The following is a 22,085-nucleotide window of genomic DNA, read 5'->3' on the forward strand; positions in this document are numbered from 1 at the left end:
AAATGGTGCAGATAACAGAACTGGCATCTGAATGGCTTGCAGAAGATGTTCTGTTAAAAATAATCAAGCAGGATGATTCACGTGACAGTTTTGCTGTTTCATGGGGTGAGATGGCAGATACCTTCTTCAGAAGTGCTGAGGATGACAATGTGCAGAAGGAACCAGGTGATATAGCAGCTGATAATGCAGTAACTAAAACATATGCAGCAGTGACAGTAGGCAAAAAGGAGAGCAGCAACAAGCTATGTTCTCAACTGTGAGAAAAAGAACAAAAATGACACCGTAAAAGATATTATGTATGGGGCACTTTGATAAATGATCTGGGTTTTAAAGCTCAGGAAATCTGATCTTTTATGTATACCGAGACTTTTTGTGACTTAACTGCAACTGAGGGACTGATTATGAAATTTCTGCAACTGTGTAACAAAAAGGACATTTATCTATGGAGAATCATCCATTTTCTGGTACTAACTTAAATAAAAAAATACTTTGCTGTTGAAAAGAAGACAATGTTACACAAATACATGCAGGGTCTATGTAAAGCTGCAGATAATACTGCGAAAGTTAGAGATGAGAAAAACTTATTGACTGGAGGGAAGAGGTTGAAAGCAGTTTTGAAATGTGAAAAAAAATGGTGAAAGGCTTGCCAAGTGTTATCTTTGCACTGGTCAAGGAGGGACATTAAAATATGATGGCCAGTCTAAATCATGTTTCTTTTGTTGGGACTTTTTTCATTTAATTACTGATTGTGATAAGGGACAATGTAACCAGTGTGGGGGAAAGGACATACAGCAATAAGGTGTGTACCTGACTGCAAGTTGTGTTTAAAAAGGGAAACTTTTGGATGGATTGCCAAGGGCAAACAATAAAAAATGAACCAGAAGGGGGAGGGAAGAAAACATACACAAGGAAGCACAGCATGATGCTGGGGGACAGAGTGATGTAAATGAAGAAGAAACTATTGAAGAAGAAAGAATATGGATGAGAAAATGAGGAGAGACAGTGCATGCAGGAAGAGAGGTCAGGACAAGTGAATGATAGTAAAAAAAATTTTGAAGTTCTAGCCAGTGAAACATCTGATTCTGAGGATTATTTGTACATAAACTCGGGAAAAATATTGAACTGGTGAAAAAATGAAAATAAGATAATGAAAATTTGAAAATATTTCCCCTAAACTTAAACATAAGGAAAAGCAGCAATCTTAGAGTACTTTCAGTAAATATGAACAGTATATTTACTAATATAAGAAGGCTGGGGATACTAGGATGGTGTGCAAGATATGATGTGGATGTTATTCTGTTAGAGGATGCAATATTCTTGACAAGTAAAGAAAGACTGCAAACTTAAAAATTGTTGGATGGAAATATATTATGGAACGTATGAAGGGGCAGTTATTTTGAAGTTGCTGTGTTGTGTAAAAACAGTGGAAATTCTAGATGTAATATTGGTAAGGATGGGGAGGTTAACTGCTGCGGATCTGAGGTGAAGAGAACATGTCTATAGAATTATAGCATGTTGTTCTCTTGTTAAAAACAAGAAACATCTTTACTGAATTATCACTTAGGCCATAGACAATCACACATTTATATGAATGAAAACACACCATACTGACATATTTTTAGTTGCAAACATTATGCATCACATATAATATAGTATACAGTCATTGTCATTTGAACATTACATAGCTCATTCAATTCCTATCTTACCTTAAACGTTGTTCCTCCTCCAGAACATTATTCTGCATGTATTGTTCCCACAATTCCTACTTTTTGTATGTAATTATGGCTCTTTTAGACTGTGATTTCAATTTTCAAGTAATTGCTTTTTTGGCAGTGACCACAATTAAACTTAGCAAGTCTGTATCCCAACTCAAAATATAATTTCTTTAGTTACACCAATTTGCATACCCAGTATTTCTGACAGAGTGGTCTACACCTCCAGGACCTCCCTCAGTTACAACCTACCTGAGAAAAACTTATTTAGAGTCTGCTTAGGGTATAAAAATACCTATGCAGATACTTCCAAACAAAAAATCCTAAATCTTCTAGACTTTGTTGTATATTTGGGAGCCACCCAGTCACTTTTCCCGATCCTTTCTAACCTCCTCCAATTGAGTCCTAGATCTGGCATGCAATATTTTATATGCCCTACTAATTGTCCACCTATTAACAGCAGCTTCCATTCTAGATTTTACTAAAAACTCTACCTGTGCTGGTCTTTTTATTAGGATCCCCCTATTCCTTTATGTTTGCCTATACTCTGATATCAGTCTTTGATAGGGAAGGCAATTTCTAGCCTGCAGTTCAAATTTATTCTTGGCCTATTCACATTATTTTACCTTTCCCTCTCTAATTATTTTATATGCACATGTAACTAGCAAGAAAGAGGGAAATATTTAATCAAATATTAGACTATGCAGTGGTTAACATGACAATTATAATTCCAGGGAACTTTAATTGTGATTTAAGAGGAATATGTAAAAATAAATGGAAAGATACAAATGAGTTGTGTGGAACAAACGTCAATGGACTTATAGAAGGAGGCACTTGGATCTGAAATTATTTGATTATTTCATATTATTGTTATGGGTATTTAAGATAATTCAGAAATATGGATGGAGGTGAAGGAAGCAAGGCAGTATATTAAAATAGGAAAGGGAGTAAAAAGAATAAATAAGATATTATAGGATGAAAGTGGTATGTGGGAAGTACTGCAGTTATGGAAGGATCATATAACCAAGAAAGACTTCTAAAAAACTGGTCTGAATGGTGGACTGAATTTAAAAAGAAGTATAAAATGTTTTTGTCTCAAAAGCAGGATGATGTAAGAATAATACAAGAGAGTATTATAATATGGAAAAAGAGATCTATAAAAATTGAGAAAAGCATTACCATTTAAGCAGCGATATTATTTGCAAGGGAGAAGGGAATAGGTATCTGTATATATGGATGAAATAGCAAAGGAGCATATTAGTATAATAAGGAAATAGGAGAGGTAAAAAGAACATAAGATTAAATTGTGAGTGTTGTAGTACAGCATGTGGAAATATGTATGAGTAAAAAGAAGAAAAATAGGAGAGAGGAAGATCAACAATTTTCAAGAATATGCTAAGGAAGAATTTGAAAAAGAAATTAGTATTAGTGAATTAGATGAAGTACTTAGGAAAAATGTTGATTCAGTATCAGCCCAGATGGTATAGGTTATGGGGGTCTATACTGAATCACTGAATGCTTACAAAAGCGAATGCTGATTCATCGACCTCATGTAAGCAAAAGCTTACAATCTCAAACACTCAGAACAGCAATTTTTTTTCCCAGGGAAAAAAAATCGCTGTTCCGAGAAACACACACAACACACACACACCACAAACTATTTCTAATGTGGGGGGCTTTGCCCCCACACCCCCCACGACATGGGGGTATGTGCCCCCCACACACCCCTACTTAAATATATCAACTCTGAGACTGCACTACAGTAACAAAGAAGGCAAAATACCAAAGGCGGCCAAGCAATTTCTTGTCCAGGGAAAGAATTTGCTTTTATGCCGCTTTGGTATTTTTCCATTTCGCGCTATAAAGTTTGATCAAGACACATTCGAAAGAATGCATCTTCGATCAGCTAATAGGGAACCAGTTATGCAATATAAAAGAAATTAATGAATTTGCAAAAAGAGTATTTTATAACTGTATTGAATAAATGGTGGATGGAAACGTTTGTTTGCAAAGTTATGTAGTAAGGTATTAATATTTATATGGAAGAAAGATAAGAATGAAATAAAACACTGGAGACCCATCACACTAAATCACACAGTTTATATTTTATGAGAATAACATGGAGGAGAATTAAAGGAATGATAAAGGATATTATAGAAGAAAGTATATATGGTACAAAAAGGGAAAGAATGTTAAGAATTGTTATTGGTTGAAGGAGAAATTGTAGATGATATACTAAGTAAAAGGGAGGATGTGAAACGTCATTTGATACAGTAGGACATGATGCTTTGTGGGATGTTATGGAGAAGTATGGAACTGGCAGTAGAATTAGGACATTGTGTATGTTGGCATATCAAAATAATAGAGTGAGAGTGTTAATGAATGGGTGACTGAGTAAAGAAATATGCATGAAATGTGGCATACGACAAGAATGTCCCATGAGTAAAATATTGTTTGCATTGGTAATGAATGTGATAATGAGTGAAGTAGATTATAAAATGTAAGATGCTATGTATGTGATGCAAAAGAGGTGGTAATTCCAGTAGTTTTGTTATAGGCAGACAATATACTTGTAGTTGATAAGAACAAAATATGGATGAGGGAAGTGCTGGTTTGAGTGAATGGATATTTAAAGGAAATAACTAATAAAGATAAAAGTAAGAATTTGGGTGATGTAAAAATTGGGAGGTGTAGTTTTTAATGAATGTAGTGTCTTTGCTAGGGATAAAATTTGATGAAGATGATGTAGTTATGAAATGGGAGGGTTTGATGAAAGTAATGAAATAAATAAGTCTTCTGTGGATGTATAGATTAGCATTTGGGAAAAAGTTTTATCTGGTGAATTCTATATTAATGGGTAAAAAAGCATATATATCAAATGTTTATATAATCCCAGAAAAAAATATGAAAAGGATGTTGTACAACTGATGTTTTCTTTCATACGGAGGTCAAAATTAAAACAGTGAAAAGAGGTGTGCTGTATATAACTGAAGATGAAGGGAAATTGGGGTTACTAAATACAGTTGTTTATACTGCTTCTGTAAACTTGTATATAGTATTAATGTGGATAAAGGAAGACAATGAGAAATTAAAAGTGTTAATGTTTAAATATAAGAACAAAAATTTCTTGGTGATGAGACTATGAAAAAGAAAAAAATATGTAAATAAAAAAAATTAAAAATTATTAAGAAAAAATACTCACATGGAAAATAAAAATTGATAACAGAGAAATATAGAAAGATGTGGTATATTAATGTGATGAAACAACATTATCATGAACAACATGGGAAAATTCACCTGAAGAAGCAATTAAAACCATTACAGTAAGGAAAAAGTGGTATACCCATATTGTAGTGAATCAGGATTTCTATGGAGCCTGGTAATAAATAAGTTACCATTAAAGTGGAATATGCCATATAAAAAGAAAGTTGAAAGAGTGTGTTTATTTTGTGAGAAGGAAGAGACAACAGAGCATGTTTTTTGAAATGTAAAAAGTGGTGAAACTCAGGAAAAAGTTGTGTGAAGTGTTTTTGAGAATATTACTGACATAATCAATAAAGAGATAAATATAATTATGCATGAATATTGTAAGAATAAGAAGAAATAATATGTGAGAACAATTTATTTTATATAATATGGACTATTTGGAATGAAAGACTGAATCAAATTTTGTTAATGGGAAATAGATTTTATCAGATATATTCTGCAAAAAATAAATTATGATTGTGAAAGAAGGAGTGGGGTTCAAATATGGAAGAATAACAATGAGGATATATAAGAAAAATGATAAATAGTAAATAATATAGAAATGTGTATATATGTACCTGTAGATATGTACATTTTGTAAATATGTAAGCAATGATTGTTAATCTTGTATTAAATAAAAGACCCCTACTCTTTTTAATTGGTGCTGTGGGATCTTTTACATCCACCTGAACTAACACCAGCTCAAGCAAATGGGACCTCAGTTTAATTAGTCAATGAAAGGATGTCACACTCAGGAGGGCAACCCCCCCCCCATGCTGCACTGCAGTGTCAGTAATAAATCTAAATGGTGTGGGAATAGATCACACAGACTTCTGCTCCAAAGGCATTTATGTACAGTTTTTCCTAAGCAGACATCCCTCTGAAACATATTTTCACACTCTTTATCATAATGTTAGTGCATCCCAGACCCTGTTTCTGACTTTTTTTCCACAGTACTCACAGATAATACGTCTGCATTACTCACAAGCATTTCAGTCATTACATCATTTCCTGACAATAGAAAATTAATATTGGTTTTGTGACTTTTATCCATTAAATCACGTTCTACATTGTAGTCCATTTTACCAGATCTCCTGCAAACCTGATTGTTTTTCTTTACATTTTATGTTTTTTCATGGCTACCACTACAATGAGTAAATCATCAACCTGTATTTTTTGTAGTTGCTGTGTATACCTCACACAATTCTCTCTCTCTCTCTCTCTCTCTGTTTCTTTCTATGGTGAAACACTTACATAACTCTCCAAATTCATAGTCATTCACCCTGTGTTTCAGATCAGTCACGTATCCATCTATAGTCCATTGTGCAGCTTGGTTTCTTTTTGTTTTTTCTTCCCTTCACAGGGACCTCACCAGGTGATCCCAGTACTGGCACTCAGTCAGCCCATTCACTCTGTAGGGCTGGGGGCTTGGCATTCTCAGACTAGTTAAGAACCACCCAACCCATTCGTATGTTTCTGGGAAGCCATATCAGCCTATTCATTCCCTGATGATGAGAGTCAGCTAGTAGGGAGTAGGTCAGATTATTCTCTGATCACGTGGAGCACCATCCATCTCAGTGGCTCAACAAGTTCTTCAAATAACTGCCTTTCCAAGAGACCTCAGTTCACAGGTGCAAGGGCATCATGGCAGTACAGGCTCCTTAAGCTCATACTCCACTGGTGAAATACCTAGGTGTCAGCCAAGTGGAAGGTGTAAGATGCATCCTTCTCCAAATGGTTGGCCTGAGATGCAGCCTTTGCCCAAGAATGGATGAGCTTGTGGTGACCCTTGCATCCTTTTCTGCCAGCTCATCCATCCATCTGACGTGCTAACCGAACGTGGGTTGCCTGGGGTGCAGTTAGGGCTGTTTCTCCCATGACATTTAGCTGGCACCCATTCTGCTTGGTTTCTGATTAAAAAATACACATCTGATATAGGATGGGAAAAAGAAAATTTACCCCAGGACTGACCCCTGTACTACTAATGGACAGAGGCATCTACTAAATACTTTATCCCATGCATGGGACCTCTCAAATTATCAATGTTATGATCCCAGTTATTCTCATTAGGGGTAATTTATAATTATCACTCACATTATGCCTTGAGTTTAGCTTTCAGTATTGGCAAATTGCTTTTTCCCTTCTCATTTAAAGCAGAAGTATTAAATACATTAATGGCTTTCTGATATGCAATATGAAGACTATAGTCCACCTAAATTTCTTTGCTTTGTAACTAAGTACACTCACAATGAGATACATCTCCAGTCTCTGAATCCATGACATCTGAAAGGTTTCCCTGCAGGATGAGATCATTTGGAATTTGGATCCTCAACATTTTACATTAAAAATAAAATACGATATTAAAAAAAAATGATGCTGCACATAACTCAAACAAATATATATTTCAGTGTTTGCAAGCTATCTCTTTGTCAGTAGATTAAAACAAAATTACTTTGTGAGGTGAAGTGAAACTGCAAAAAAATTAAAATGGACCAAGTTATAGTTCAAAAGATATTTAACAGGAAAACCAAATTATATTTAAACTGAAATATGAGAAATGAATTATGGATCTGGTGCCTATGCAGGTGAAATGAAACAAGTTACTCATTTGTATCCTCCAATGGTATACAGTTTGGTCAAATAGTGTAACAGAGAGAAAATCCAGTTCAAAGACATAGTACATCTGCAATGTGAAAGATCTTATTCTTAGCTCATTACCATGTCTCTGATGTAAACACTGCACTGTCAGACATTACTGGGCTAGTGTTCTCCCTAATATCCCATGTGGTGTGTTATCAAAGGCACCTTACTTCACAGAGACACAGACAGACAGACAGATAGACACATGCACAGATATATATGCATATATAATCACACCCCTAGACATTCACACACACATGCCTACATCCACCATCCACATGTAAGCCTCCTCACAGTTGCTCACACTTACAGAAACACTCACCCATGCACTCATACATTTGCATATATGCTCCAACACACACACACACACACACGCACACACACGCACACACACGCACACACACACACACACACACACACACACACACACACACACACACACACACACACACAACACACACACACACAAAGCCTCATTCATGCCCCAACAGATTCACATGCCATACCCACATACATAAGCACACTGACAACCTACCCCCATTTCTTTGATATGCTTACCTACACCACGAGTCCTATTGGAACAAATAGGTGACTGCCACCTTTAGATGGTATTCACTTTCGCCTCTTACAGTAAAATTTTACTTGGCCAAGTAATACTCTGAATCACTTGATTAATAAAATTGGGAATCATGGACATTTCAGCGGGAAAACATTGCTAATTCGCATTAGCTACTTCCTGGACTACTAAATTAGCATGTAGCTTCTGCAGCTAGACTGCTGTTTACACTGAAGCTCCTTTGATGGCAAAACCTCAGCATGATGTAGAAATCTTCCAAGATAAAGCTTTTGCATACTTTTAAGCCTTTTTCAGTCTCAGAGCAAGTCTTCCACATCCAAGTTATTTTATTCTGTTTCCAAGCATTAATGGACAGAGGTAGCTTATAAATGCCTGGTCCTCAATTTCCTGTTTGGATAAAAGGCATCATTATTCTTTCGGGAAAACATGGCTAGGCTTAGAAAGGCTCCCAGGTCATTAGCCTAGTAACAATCTATGAATTTATGAATCTAATAGTCATCAGTGTAGGCATGAGACCTTAGAATAGAAGAAGAGACTGATTGTTGTAAGAAAGTCCTTTTATATTGCACAACCATACCTCTCAAGTGTACCTCATTGCGAGGAACGCACCTCATTTGGGGTCTTAAAAAGTTCATATTCCTCAAAATTCCACATTGAAAGGGTCTGGCACACATTCTGTGTTTGGAATTTTTTAACTAATATCCATGGAAAATAGAAATAAATTATATTAATTCATTAAAATATATTTTTTTATAAGTAAAACCAGCATACTTTAACCATCTTATAACCCTCCTAGTTGATGTTGTCAGTAAGCCATTAGTATGTGTTTCACATTTTGCTCATTTGTTCCACATTATGAAAGCTGGTGTTCCTCATTTTGGGTATGAAAGGTTGAGAAGTATGTGCACAACTTAGAAAAAAAAAGGGATTGTATCTAGATTAGGATTGTAATTGTCCCCATTTACACAGCCCTCATTAAGCCAGTCATTGAATATAAAGCTCCAATTGCAAGGATCTGTCCAGACACATGCAACAACTGGAACTCCCACAGAGATATCTTACTAAAAGGATACAAGGCCTAAACAGCATGTCCTACATGGACTGACTCAAAGCCCTGCCACTATACTTGGTATTCTACAGACTGCTAAGAGGTGACCTGTGCCTAGCATACAAGCCATCATCTGACCCATTACTGATGGATTTACTGCACATCAGTAATTCAAATGGCATGAGAAGTACTAAGTCTAGGAGTCTTAACCTCTTCTGCAACATCAACAGAATGGTTTGGAGGGACAGATATATCTTAATTACATGATTCACTTTCTCCAGTTCGATTCGCGGCCGGGGTGCCTTCTTTGCAGAGCCTGCATGTCCTCCCTGTGTTCACACAGGTTTCCTTCAGTTACTCTCATTTCCTTCCACATTCCAAAGACATGCAGTAGATGGACTGGACACTCTAAACTGACAATATGTGTGGGGGTAAGGAAGAACAGCTGTGGCAAGGCTAACCATGTGGTGGTGTGAACTATGGCTCTAGGTGATTGTAACTTTTAAAGTGACACCCTGACCACATGTGTAAAAATGAATAAAATGGATTGTGGCTGGATGGAAGGAGTACACCTAGTCCCATCCTTAAATCCATACCCAACACATACACTCTAACTCTTGTATGTGTACTATGCATATACAATTGACTAATTGGCCAACTGGCCTTCCATGCAACATTTCATTTGCCCAAACTGAAAAATTACAGGCAGACAGGTTTAGAAACGAGTAGAATGTATCTGTTAAAAATAGTTGATAATAAATTAGTTCAGATAAGAGAGGTGTCATAATTAACTAGAGATAGTGAAATGCACTGGAAGGAAAAACAAAAGTTGTGTAATTTTTTTTTAACCGACATAGCAGCACTGTCTTGCAAGTGTGTTTAATATGGAGGTTTATTATTATGTTGAGAATAATTAGAGTTGAGGGAGATTAGACAGAAAAAACTATAAAAGAAAAATAATTATTCAGTAGAAAGGGCTATGGGCAAGTCATTTAGGAGGTTAGTGCTGGAAGGTAGAGAAGAGGAAGTTTGTTAATAAAAAAAAAACAAACAGTAGAGCATGGTCCAGTGGGAGCAGGTTATGAAGGAAGTTTAGGCAGTACAGGAGAATAAGTGAGAAGAAAATTCATAGAAGGAAAATAGTTTGTTGGAGGTAAACAGCAGTCATTAGAAAACTGGATACTCAATAGTAATGCTAAATACTAAGGGGTGTCTGGTTCAGGACTAGTGGTTAAATAAACAATTTTCCGGAGAAGGTTAGTCTGTGTGATGGAGTATGCAGTGTGTGACAACACAGAAGCATAAGGTAACAGATTTTTGCAATTTCAATAGTCATCCTGTGAGCTAAGTAAATCTAGAGGTCCAGATTCCATGATCTGTATGTTTGTCAAAAGAGCTCTCTTTCAGCTGATTTCTTGCCTTAAAGTGTAAAATTTTGACTTGTGCATTCAAGATGAATAAATAATCCATTAAATGCCCATAACCCTGCATGTATATACTGTCTTTGCAAGAATATTGAACTATTCATTGATATGCCAGTTAGTGGCCATAATATGTAGCCTGACTGAAATATGTAACAGCATGGCCTTGGTTTTCTTAAATTTAATTTCTCATGCTTTTGCATCTGACCAAAGCCCAAAACTCCATAAAGTAACTTTAAAGAAGTGACTTTATGACATATGACTACTTATCACATCTGGTTATCACAGAAAGAGTAAGATAAAGTTTGGGGAAGTGGAGGGAGTGGAGGAAATATAGAGGAGGAGGAGGAGGAAGTGAACAAATGTTCTGGACATGAGATACAGTGGACTTCCTGATAAGTAGTTGGTGAAGCATTTTATCAGTTTATTCTCTACTTATTTATGGCACATTGAATATTGAAATTATGTATGACTGAAATCAATGACTTTCTGATGTCCACAAAACTGGCCATAAGACTTTATTTTATAGGTTATTAGGTATATACTAAGCTAATGACCACTAGGGCCATTATAAGCCTTGCTGTGCAACCCAAATGTGACTCACAAATTGTATTTATGTAGGGGTGAGTTACTGAGTGCCTCCATCCATCAGAAACATAAGTGCCAGACCAGGGGTGAATTTCTGATTACCCATCCATTAGTCCAAGTTGTGCTTAAATAGAGATAGGAAGGAACTCTGCTTCACATGGATGGTGAATCGGTTTCCAGAAAATGGTAGTTATCTGAGAAACATCTCCAACATGTCCTGCTTATGTCACAAGTGAAATTTAGGTCCTTTAATCTAGTAGCTTTGATGCTGTTTGTATTGTGGTTGTGCAAAAGGTTCATCAAAACAGGCTCCAAGGATGCCTTGTATGCCAGGCAAAGATCACCACTCAGACATCTGTCTGATACCAAGTAAAGAGACACAGCTTTGAGAACATTGTGTTTACTCCCTGTTTTCTTTTTGTAATGAACCTTTGTGGACTTTCCAGTTGCTGCATGTGTCTGCTCAGGTACATACCAAAGGGGATATTATACTCTATGATGGGTCTGTTGAGAGTCAAGTATAGTGGCATGATGACCTTTCTGGACTTAGATGTCATGCCCTTACTTATAAGTTGAGCAACATAGAAAGATTTTCTTACTAGCTTGGAAACATGTTGGTCAAAGACTAGGTTATTATATTCATGAGTTTTTAGATCCCTGAAGACTGAATCATCTTTTAAGGGTGTTTTGTTGATGTTGTAAGTTATCCGGGGTGGCAGACTTTCCAAAAAGTACGAAAATGCATTTCTTAGTATTGTGTTTTAAGCCATGGCTTTGGCATTGAGCATTTGTCTGTGTTATACCTTCTGGTAGGGTGTTTTTGCCTTGGCCAATTCAATGTCTGCTTCCAGTTTGCAACCATCTGCGAACTTGGTTGTCCAGAAGCCTTTGATATTCCCTTTGACATCTGAAAAGTAGATGCCAACATGGAGTGGGCTAAACACAGAGCCCTGGTGAACTCCACTGGTGACTGGCTTTTTCTGGAGGTTGCTTCACTGATTTTAACATCCTAGGTCCTAACAGATGATACAGCTACCTATTGAACGTGTCATAAAGGAGGTTATACCTACATCCATAAGTCTATTGAAAATGCCCATATCTAATAAAATTCTTTAGTCAGATCTAGGTAGTATGCCCCATTTTTCCCCTAGTCCATTTCCTTAATGACATTTCTAAAGAAGTCCACCAGATTCAGTAGGCATGACTTTTCCTTGACAAATTCAAACTGGGATGGATACAGTGTCTGGAGGTCTCCTATGTCCTTGTTGATAATTTCCATGATAATTATTTCCATGGCTTTGTAAATAAGACTAGTCAGACTAATGGGTCTGTAGTTTCGAGGATCTGTTGTAGGTCCTCACGTATGAAGGGAAGATGAATGTCACAGTCCTGCATTCATGTGATACAAAGCCTATTTTAAGACTCATGTTAAATAATGAATCCAGGGATCCTGATGATCTTGGCTTTAGTGAGTGCAGTCAGTATATGCTCCCTAGTTATAATTGGAGGGGTTATGTTTGAGGGTAATTTTTGGGGATGGCTAAGGGCAAAAGGAGTTGTAATGTTGGAACAGAGTTTGTCCTCTAACAGGGTTGCTACACCCCAGGCTAGCTGAATGTGTCACCTTTAACCACCTGTTTAGCACATTGCTGTGTACTGCCCTTGAGGTTTCTAACACATCTGTAGAAGGCCTTATGTTTATCTTTCACCTGGGAGGCTATCAAAACCTCAAACTTGCCTTTGCTTGATGTAATTAGCCCTCTTAATTGCCTATTTAGTTTTATGAGACAGTTTTTATCTTCAGGAGAATTACCCTTCCTGATTTTTGACATATATTTTCCATTTTGTTGTATATCCTGGCTAATTTGGGATGCCACCAGGGGTGTTCTGTTTCTGGGGTTAGTCCTGGGCTTACTTGTGGAAGGTACAGTAGCCTCTATGCAGCCATTGACCTCGTTGTACAGAGTTTCTGAGAGCAATTCAGCATAGGCTGCTGTGTTCTCATGGTTTGGATGGGCATTTAATTTTGACAAACCATCACTTAAAAGGTTGGAATAGTTCCTAACTGTTACTGACTTTAATGGAATTACGGAGTTGATTTTGAATTATGGTGTGGCCTTATCAGGGAGGACGAAACATTGAGGGTAGGGAGGTGCAGGATTCTCCCATATTTGTTGCACAAAGTCCAGTATGTTGGAGCCTGCAGCAGATATAGTCAATATTTGGTCAAAGGTGTTTATATTTATGAAGTCCAGAACTCTCTGTGCCTGTAGATTTGAGGTCGTGTAGGATTCCCAGTCTATCAAGGGGTAATTAAAGTCTCCAATGAGTAGGGTGTTCGGTTGGATGGTAAGTCTCTCCAGGAGGTTGAAGTATGTATTGTGAGCTTCTTGGGACATAGATGGTGACCTATAGCTGGCTAGGATATTGTACAGGATTTTGTCTGCGGTGATCTGCACATGGAGGAACAACAGTATGTCATCTTGTTTGATCACCCTAAAGATATGCTTGTTATCAATGTAAATTGAGACATCTCTACCTTTAGCCCTTTTTATATTATTGTGCTTTTGTTTACTGGGTTTATCTGGCTGGGTTTAGTCAAAAAGCCATTTTTAGCAGAGGCCCAGGGAAAAAAGCTTCAGCATATTACAAACGTTTTTAAACAGACATTCAGTAATTTACACAAACAGGCATTAAGTGATATACATTAACAATTACACATTAATTTGCCAATCAGATCGCATTCATATGAAATAAGGTAAAATATTATAGTATAAAAGATACTTATACATTAGTAGATGTCAAGCATTTGAAGAGCCGTATTAACAGGTTTATCAGATAGATAGATCATGTGATTAGTGCTTAGAAATTCAAAGAAATGGAGGTGAGGAAGGAACTAGGTAGAACAGAAAAAATTAAAATTGTAGTTTAGAGGTGATGTATAAAGCAGTTTCATAGATAATATGGCTGTCATAAAGGTTATATTAGAAGTATAGAGGTCGGGATGAGCAGTGTCAGAAAACTATGTATATGGCTAGGAGATGCTAGTAAAACTATTCAGGTATTGGTGAATACAAGTTTTGGGGCAAATGATTCTGAATGAAGAGAAATTGACAATATGGTAAGCTGAAAATAACAGTGGCATTTATCCTGGAGCTATACAGGAACAGATTCATTGATTTGACAGGGGAAGTTTTAGTTGTGCTATAAATGAGCTTGCATTCTGAAAGGATTTCAGAGGTAGTGAACTGTGGTTCCATAGTTTAGCTAAACTATCTGAATGTAGAGATTCACCTTCAGTATTAGATGATATGGTTAAAGTGATTAGTGATTTTTTTTTCTACAGCATAAAATTCTATTAGAGGCATTGTGTTGTATTAAGTTGTTAAGGGCTGGGCAATTCTGTGGCTTATACAAAAATCTGTGTATTGCAGTTAGCTGAAAAAGAGCTAGGTGATGTGGCAGTTCTAACCAGTTTAATTCTCTGAGGGCTAGGAAGTGGTGGGTTCTATTGTTAGAGTTTACTGCAAATGTGCCTATTTTATTTTATATTGCTCAAATGTGGACAGTTGTGAGACCTGAAAGTTAATAAAGATTGGGGAAGCATATTGGAGAGATGGCAACAAGAAAATAGAGGCTTTATATCTTCTGGCTATGCCAGTTAATTTCGCTTTTACTATGTTTAATTTCTCTAAGACTTTTGGGTTTCTAATACCCATGACAAGAATGGACCACATTCTTAAATCAAAGTGTGATTAAAGTTCATGAAATTAATATTGTTGCATTCTTTGATATTAGCCAAAAGTGCTCTTTGTAGCACCTGCAATGTGCCCTGAATTCGGACACGACTGTAAATTCTTTTTTATAAGACCCATTGCTCCTACTACGTTTGGAACTGTCTAGGTATCCTTCTTCCACATTCCCCTTGTTTCTTCCTGCAAATCCTAGGATTTTATTACTTTGTGTCTCTCTGTACATAAGATACTGTAATCATTGGGTGTAGCAATTTCAATGATTAGTGCTACTTTTGTCTTCTTTTTGTGGATTACTATATCCTGTTTTCATGCATCTTTTTTTTGAACTGTTGGCAATGGGTGATCCCATGTGATATAAACTTCATCATTCTGTATAATGCTTTGTGGTTCATGTTTCCAATGCTTCTCAATATTTTAATATTTGCACAATCCCCGATGAAACAGTCTTGCCACATTATTATGCCTTTCAGTGTACAGGCCTTCTGCCATTAGTGTATCACACCCAGCAACAAGGTGTGTGACTGCTTCCAATTCTGTTGTACAGAACCTGCATTTGTCTGATTCTTCAGCATGTTCAATGGATTTTGCAAACCAATGTGTAAGTACTCCACTATCCTGTGCCACTAATATTAAACTTTCATCTTTTGGTTTAAATTTGCGTCTCCTTAAACATTCCTGCATCAGATCTTGAACAACATGAGGTTGTTCCAGGAGTTGTCTGTACTTACAAATATATTTATGCCTTTTCCACATTTCTTGCCTTCTAATCTGATCCTTCTCCTTAAATTCTTTCTTTTGTTTTTTTTGGCACATTCAGTTGCTGCCTAATTTTTGTCTACTTTTTGTTTAGTTTCCATTTCCACTTGACATCAATATGCTTCTGCTGAACTTAGCAGGCAAGTCATCTTTGATTGGTTCTCTTCATGTTTCAAAACTTTTACTATGTTTGGATTGATGAGCTTAGCAGATTTGTATGCAGTCCTGCAACTGCAACTCTATACATGTAATCAGTTTCAATGAGACACATACTTCCTTCAGAAGAAGGAATATGTAATCTTGGTATACACTGATATTTATATTTCATTTGATAAGAGTGAAGCATTTTTCTTGTTTTCCTGTCCAGCTGATCTAATACCATTTGGGGCCAGTCAATCACCCCAAAACTGTTAGTTAGAACAGGAAAAGCAAGTTGGTTTACAGCTTGGGCTTTGTTCCTAGATGTCAGGGGTGTTTTCAGTATTCATTTTAGTTTCCTAAAATATTCCTTACTGAGTTTTGATCACATTTGTTCATGTGTTATTGTTCATAGGTTCATAGGTTCATAGGTGTTTACTAGGCTAACAACCACAAGGGCCTTTTTAAGCCTAGCCATGCATCCCAAATCTCTGACAAGTTCTGATACGCTTGGTAAGTGTAAGCATGGGCCTGGGAGATGAACCATTTACAGGTTACCTTTGTTCATTAGAGACATAGATACCAAACCAGGGATGAATTTCTGGTTTCCCATCCAATTGTCCAAGTTGCACTTGAATTAGGTTAGGGAGGAACTCTACTTCACATGGACGGGGAGCCTGTTCCATAGACAGGGTAGTCTCTGGGATACATACCTATCTCTCAGGCAATTCCTCATCATTTTCCAAATATTTATACACTCCCTCTTGCTCAAGTTCTTTTTTATCACATTCCTGTCCCAAACTGGTGTTTTCTTGGTGCTGCAGCTTTCCTCCTTTAAATGTCGCTTTTGCACATTTATCAAGACCAAATCCATCCATCCATCCCCAACCCCTTTTCCCATTTTGCACATGACATTCTTATATCATCTGAGAAAATTTTGACCACTTTTAGATATACTTTCAGCTTCTTATCTGATAAACTATATAGTTTTAAATCATCCACAAAAAGAAGATGAGAAGTCTTTACACTTTATTGTTGTCTGGGAGGTAAATTGTAACCATGACCTAACCTGTTAAGTAGACAGGTTAATGGGCTAAAGAGAAGACAGAAGAGCAGAGGTGACAAAGAGTCATACTGTAATATCCTACCTTGTATTTTTATCCCTGGAATAATAATTTGTCCTCTATTATGGCTTAGCTGCAGAGGGGTTTGCCACTGTTTTCATGGTCACTGTAATTTAATTGATCAATGCAGGGTATATTTTGTACATCTGTAAGCACTCCTTTATCCCTGAATGTGGGATATTGTCAAATGCTTTTTTGTAGCCTATCCATACCATACTTAGAATCTTGTCCTTTTTACAATTCTCCATTATGACTTTATTTAACAAAAAAATTATCCTTTGTTCCATGTGACTTTCTTTTTTTTTTATATATACCCTTTTGTTTTATTGCCATGATTGAATTTTCTCCTAAATGACTAAAAACTACTCTGTCAGCATCAGTTCCAGTATATAGCTTATGCATCCTTGGAAGGCAAGTTATTGGTCTATAATTTTTAGGATAGCTTGGTTTCACTATTAAGGAGGAGTATCGGTTTTCCTGTTGTTAACCAGGTTTGTGTCTGTTTGGGGTGTGCATAGAAGTAGTTCTTAGTCAAGGCTAAATCTTTGTGTAAAAATATTAATACTTTTAGCAAGAAGTTAAGCACTGCATCTGGGCCTGGGGTTTTCCAGTTAGGAGCCTTTCTTAATTTTGTTTCAATTTCGCTGGCCATTACTTCATCCCATTTCATATTCTGTACATTTAAACTCATATGGAAACTCACTGGCCTATCACTCCACAGCACTGAGTCAGAGGAGTTGACACAGTTTCCTATTCCTTCCCTTGATGTGCACCTCCAACTGACCTTTTGTGCTGGTTTCCTTCTGAAGGCTCCAGAGTAACTTCATGTGGCAACTGATTTGATGCTTCCTGTTGCACTTGTTTATCTTTAATATGGGGCCCTCACCATTCCATCATGCTGTGACATTACCAGAGTTTGATTTTCTACACTAAGTCCTTCACTTCATAGGTAATCCATAACTCCAGTTTTAACTTCTCCATTGCTAATCCTCTTTTCTACTCCCTCATTTGTTTTGTCATTTTTAGTATTGCAAAATTTTCCATATCTGAAAGTCTTTGCCTGTATTTCTCTGCAGATATCTTTTGTGCTGCTTTTTTTTTTGCATTGATTAGTTTTGCTTTTTTTGCATACATATTGCACCATATTAAATCTTTTTTTTTCTTTTCCATGTCCATATTTCTTCTTCAGATGTCTTTCACTCCTCCTGTTTCTCCTTACTTTGGGGACTCATTGTTCCATCATGCTGTGACATAACCTGTTTTACACTTTCCACACTAAATCCTTCACTTTGCAGGTGTTCTATAACTTCAACTTCTGTTTGCTTAACCTCAACTGTACTAATCTTCTGTTCTACATTCCCACTTTTTTTAATCTTGTTTTTGTATTGTGAAATTTTCCATATCTGGGTGCCTTTGATTGTATTTCTCTTCAAGTATCTTTGGAGCTGCTTTTTTGTATTGATTAGTTTGGCTTTCTCTTTGCATATATATTGCACCATATCAGATCTCTCTTTCTGTCCCATGTCCATGTTTCTTGGTTTTTACCTTTCAAAAATCTCTAGGTTTTGTTCTTTATATGCTTACACTTCCTTAGTCACTTCTTTTTCCAAACAGCCCAATATTTCTTTGTCTATATACTGTTTTTCATGAATCTGTTCTATTAATGAATACAAATTTGCACTTTGGACAATTTCTCTTGTGCAAGTATTTTTCTTGCCTCTAATTTCTCTCTTAATCTTTTTGTCTATCTTTTATCTGGAAATTCTGGGCTTCTAGCATAATAGACACAATGTATTTCTTATCCTCAACAGGCAGCTCTATCATCTTTATGGCTCTTTTTTTTGGTCTGTCAGGTTTTTGTGTTTTTTTTGGACTATTACTTCTTTCTACAATAACAAATGTATAATGTAGCTAGTTTTAATTATGCTTTTTAACCATGTTTGCTACATGATGGTTGAATTTGAATTGGTCATCTATGATTACACCCAATAATTTTGCATAGTTTAGTTGTTCTGTCGTTGTGTTGCTGGGAAAGATGATAAGTGTTCAGTTGTTTTGGTAGAGATATGTTTATGTTTTCATATTCCTCAACTGATGAATTCAGTGTGGACAGGAGGCTGTTACTCTATATATTTTTTCTACCTTGGTTTTGTTATCACTCAGAATCTTCAGATCTTACACCTTCCTTTTCTGGATGACTCATATGCACTATGGGAAAGATTTCACAATTTGATATCACCATAGCTGTCAGACAGATATTTCACTCTGCAAACTTTTATAGCTGCCATATGAAATAGAAGCATTTCCTGCACAAGCAAATTGTAGAGTATAAGCAATATGATTAAATATTGTTCAGCTTGTAGCCAGAAATGAAAAATTAAATAAATCCAACAATGATAAATGAATGCCTCTGATTACAGTTGCATGAAATTAAATTTGTTCCATGCAGCTAGTTGTGTAGGCAATTGGAATGGTGTTGGTGGAATAAAAAGGTGAGTTACATAGGGGTTTATGCCTAGTTGCATAAGTTTGTTTACAATGCCCAAGTGGGGAATTGTATCAAATGCCTTTGCTAGCTTTGCTAGGTCAAATTAGTTATTATGCACCATTTTAAACAAGTTGATTAAATATTGTTCAGAAGCAGACAGGAATGATAAATTAAATAAATATTTGAGGCAATGATAATTGAATGATTCTGATAACAGTTGCATAAAATTAAATTTGCTACATGTAACTTCTTTTGTGGGCAGTAAGAATGGAGTTGGGAATAGAAGGATATTCAACAATCTTCTGATAACCTTGATGCTAGTATGTTATTATGCACATTTAGGGATGCAGCTTTTACACTTATGAGACACTAAATGGTAGATATATTTTGGTGAATAGTATGGCAATTAATAAATAACATATTTTATTTATTTATTCATTCATTTATTTATTTATTTGTACTATTTGCTGACCTGGTTACTTCCACTAGGCCAGTGCCTTCTTTTCAGGGGAGACCTCAGGTGGAGTTCATACTGACTAGGGGAAATTTGATCAGGGCACCTATGAACTTCCAGTGCTCTTTTTCGATAAGGGCTTTGGGATCTTTTATATCCACCTGAGCTACCACCTACTCAGGTGGATGGAACTTCTGTTTAGTATCTCATCTGAAGGACAGCACACTCAGGAGTACAACATCTCCTTTATGATGCACTGTAATGTCAGTATTGGAACATTAATGCAAGTACCTGGTATGGGAATAGAACCCACAGTCATCTGAGGTTCTAGCACCAAAGACAAGGGTGCTACACATTGAGCTATGGACATGAGATACATAATTAACACTAGATGTATGTTATCAACAAGCCAATCAATTGCTGTTCTTTCTCATAATACACTGAATGTGTATTCACCTCTAGATCTTATACAGCAGATCATTAACTAAAATATTACTCACTTCTGCAACAGGTGCTATTCTGCATTTTCAAATGCTATGACCCCATGTTAGAAATGTGTGCCCTGGGCACATTTTTCATTGCTTTGAGGGCACTGCTGTCAGAAGAGTGCTGATTCAGTTTACCATCATGTTCAATTAGGTTTGATCTCATTTAGTACTTCATTGACATAGTGATGATATACTTACCTTCAGGAAAGACATTTGTTTAAAAAAACTAAGCACACATTTTAACATGAAATCCAAAGTACAACATTGGACTAATTCATTCCTAATCCCACTTTGGTACTAATATGAAATTTAGAGACATTTTAAAAAGCACAAAAAGTTCATAGATATCTTACCAAATGCCATTCCTGTCTTCCTGTTAACTTGTAGCGTAGTTCACACCTCTGTTTAAGCCAGGACACCCGCTCCTGCTGTTTTACTTGTATGCAGCCTGCTTGTGATGAATTTGCTTCACTTATTATAGGGGCATCTAGTTTGACTGCAATAAAATTGAATATTCATGAAAATGTTTCACTCTTACAGGCTTAGTCAAATTCTTATCTTTAGACTGTTATAGGTCATGATGCAACTGCCATATAAGCTCCAGCCTTCATTTTATTTGTTTTCAATGTCAGAGATATACAGTGGATATAAAAAGTTTACACACCCCCTGCTAACATGCCAGGTTTTGGTGATATAAAAAAGTGAGACCACAAAAAATCATTTCAAAACTTTTCCCACCTTTAATGTGACCTATCACCTGTACAATTCAATTGAAAAACAAACAAATCTGTTAGGGGAAAAAAATATAAAAAATAAAAAATGTACAATACGCTGGTTGCATAAGTGTGTACACTCTTAAACTAATACTTTGTTGTATGTGCACACTCTTAAACTAATACTTTGTTGAAGCACCTTTTGATTTAATTACAGCATTCAGTCTTCTTGGGTATACACCTGCCATCAATTAAAGAGACTCTGATTAACTCAAAATAAAGTTCAGCTGTCCCAGTAGGATTTTCCTGACATTTACTCAGTTGCGTGCTACAGCAAAAGCCATGGTTTGCAGAGAGCTTATAAAGCATCAAAGGGATCTCATTGTTGAAAGGTATCTGTCAGGAGAAGGGTACAAAATAATTTCCACAGCATTGGATATACCATGGAACACAGTGAAAACAGTCATAAAAAAGTGGAGAAAATATGGGACAACAGTGACATTGCAAAGAACTGGACGTACCTCCGAAACTGATTTAAAGACAAGATAAAAAAACAGTCAGGGAGGCTGCCAAAAGAGCTACAGGCAACACTGAAGGAGTTGCAGGAATTTCTGGCAAGTACTGGTTGTGTGCTACATGTGACAACAATCTCCTGTATTTTCCATATGTCTGGACTATGGGGTAGGGTTGCAAGATGGAAGCCTTTACTTACACAGAAAAACATCCAGTTCTGGCTAAAATTTGCAAAGCAATACATCAAGTCTTCCAAAAGCATGTGGGAAAATGTGTTATGGATGAGACCAAGGTCGAACTTTTTGGCCACAATTCCAAAAGGTACGTTTGGCATAAAAAGAACACTTCGCATCACCAAAGTAACACCATCCCCACGGTGAATCATGGTGGTGGCAGTATCATACTTTGGGGTTGCTTTTTTCCA

At 36.5% G+C, this 22,085-nt stretch overlaps 1 protein-coding gene across 1 annotated transcript in view; it reads right to left on the bottom strand.

Annotated features, from left to right (window-relative positions):
- Positions 1 to 22,085, bottom strand: part of CSF3R (colony stimulating factor 3 receptor) — a 556,874-nt gene that overhangs the window by 341,914 nt on the left and 192,875 nt on the right. Inside the window, exon 6 of the mRNA XM_044089705.1 lies at positions 20,789 to 20,931. Coding sequence (XP_043945640.1) covers positions 20,789 to 20,931 — 143 coding nt within the window. The remainder of the gene's footprint in view (positions 1 to 20,788; positions 20,932 to 22,085) is intronic.

This window comes from Protopterus annectens, chromosome 1.part1 (assembly GCF_019279795.1).
Source record: "Protopterus annectens isolate FY-2018-M chromosome 1.part1, PAN1.0, whole genome shotgun sequence".
In the NCBI taxonomy this organism is placed as follows: Eukaryota; Metazoa; Chordata; order Ceratodontiformes; family Protopteridae; genus Protopterus; species Protopterus annectens.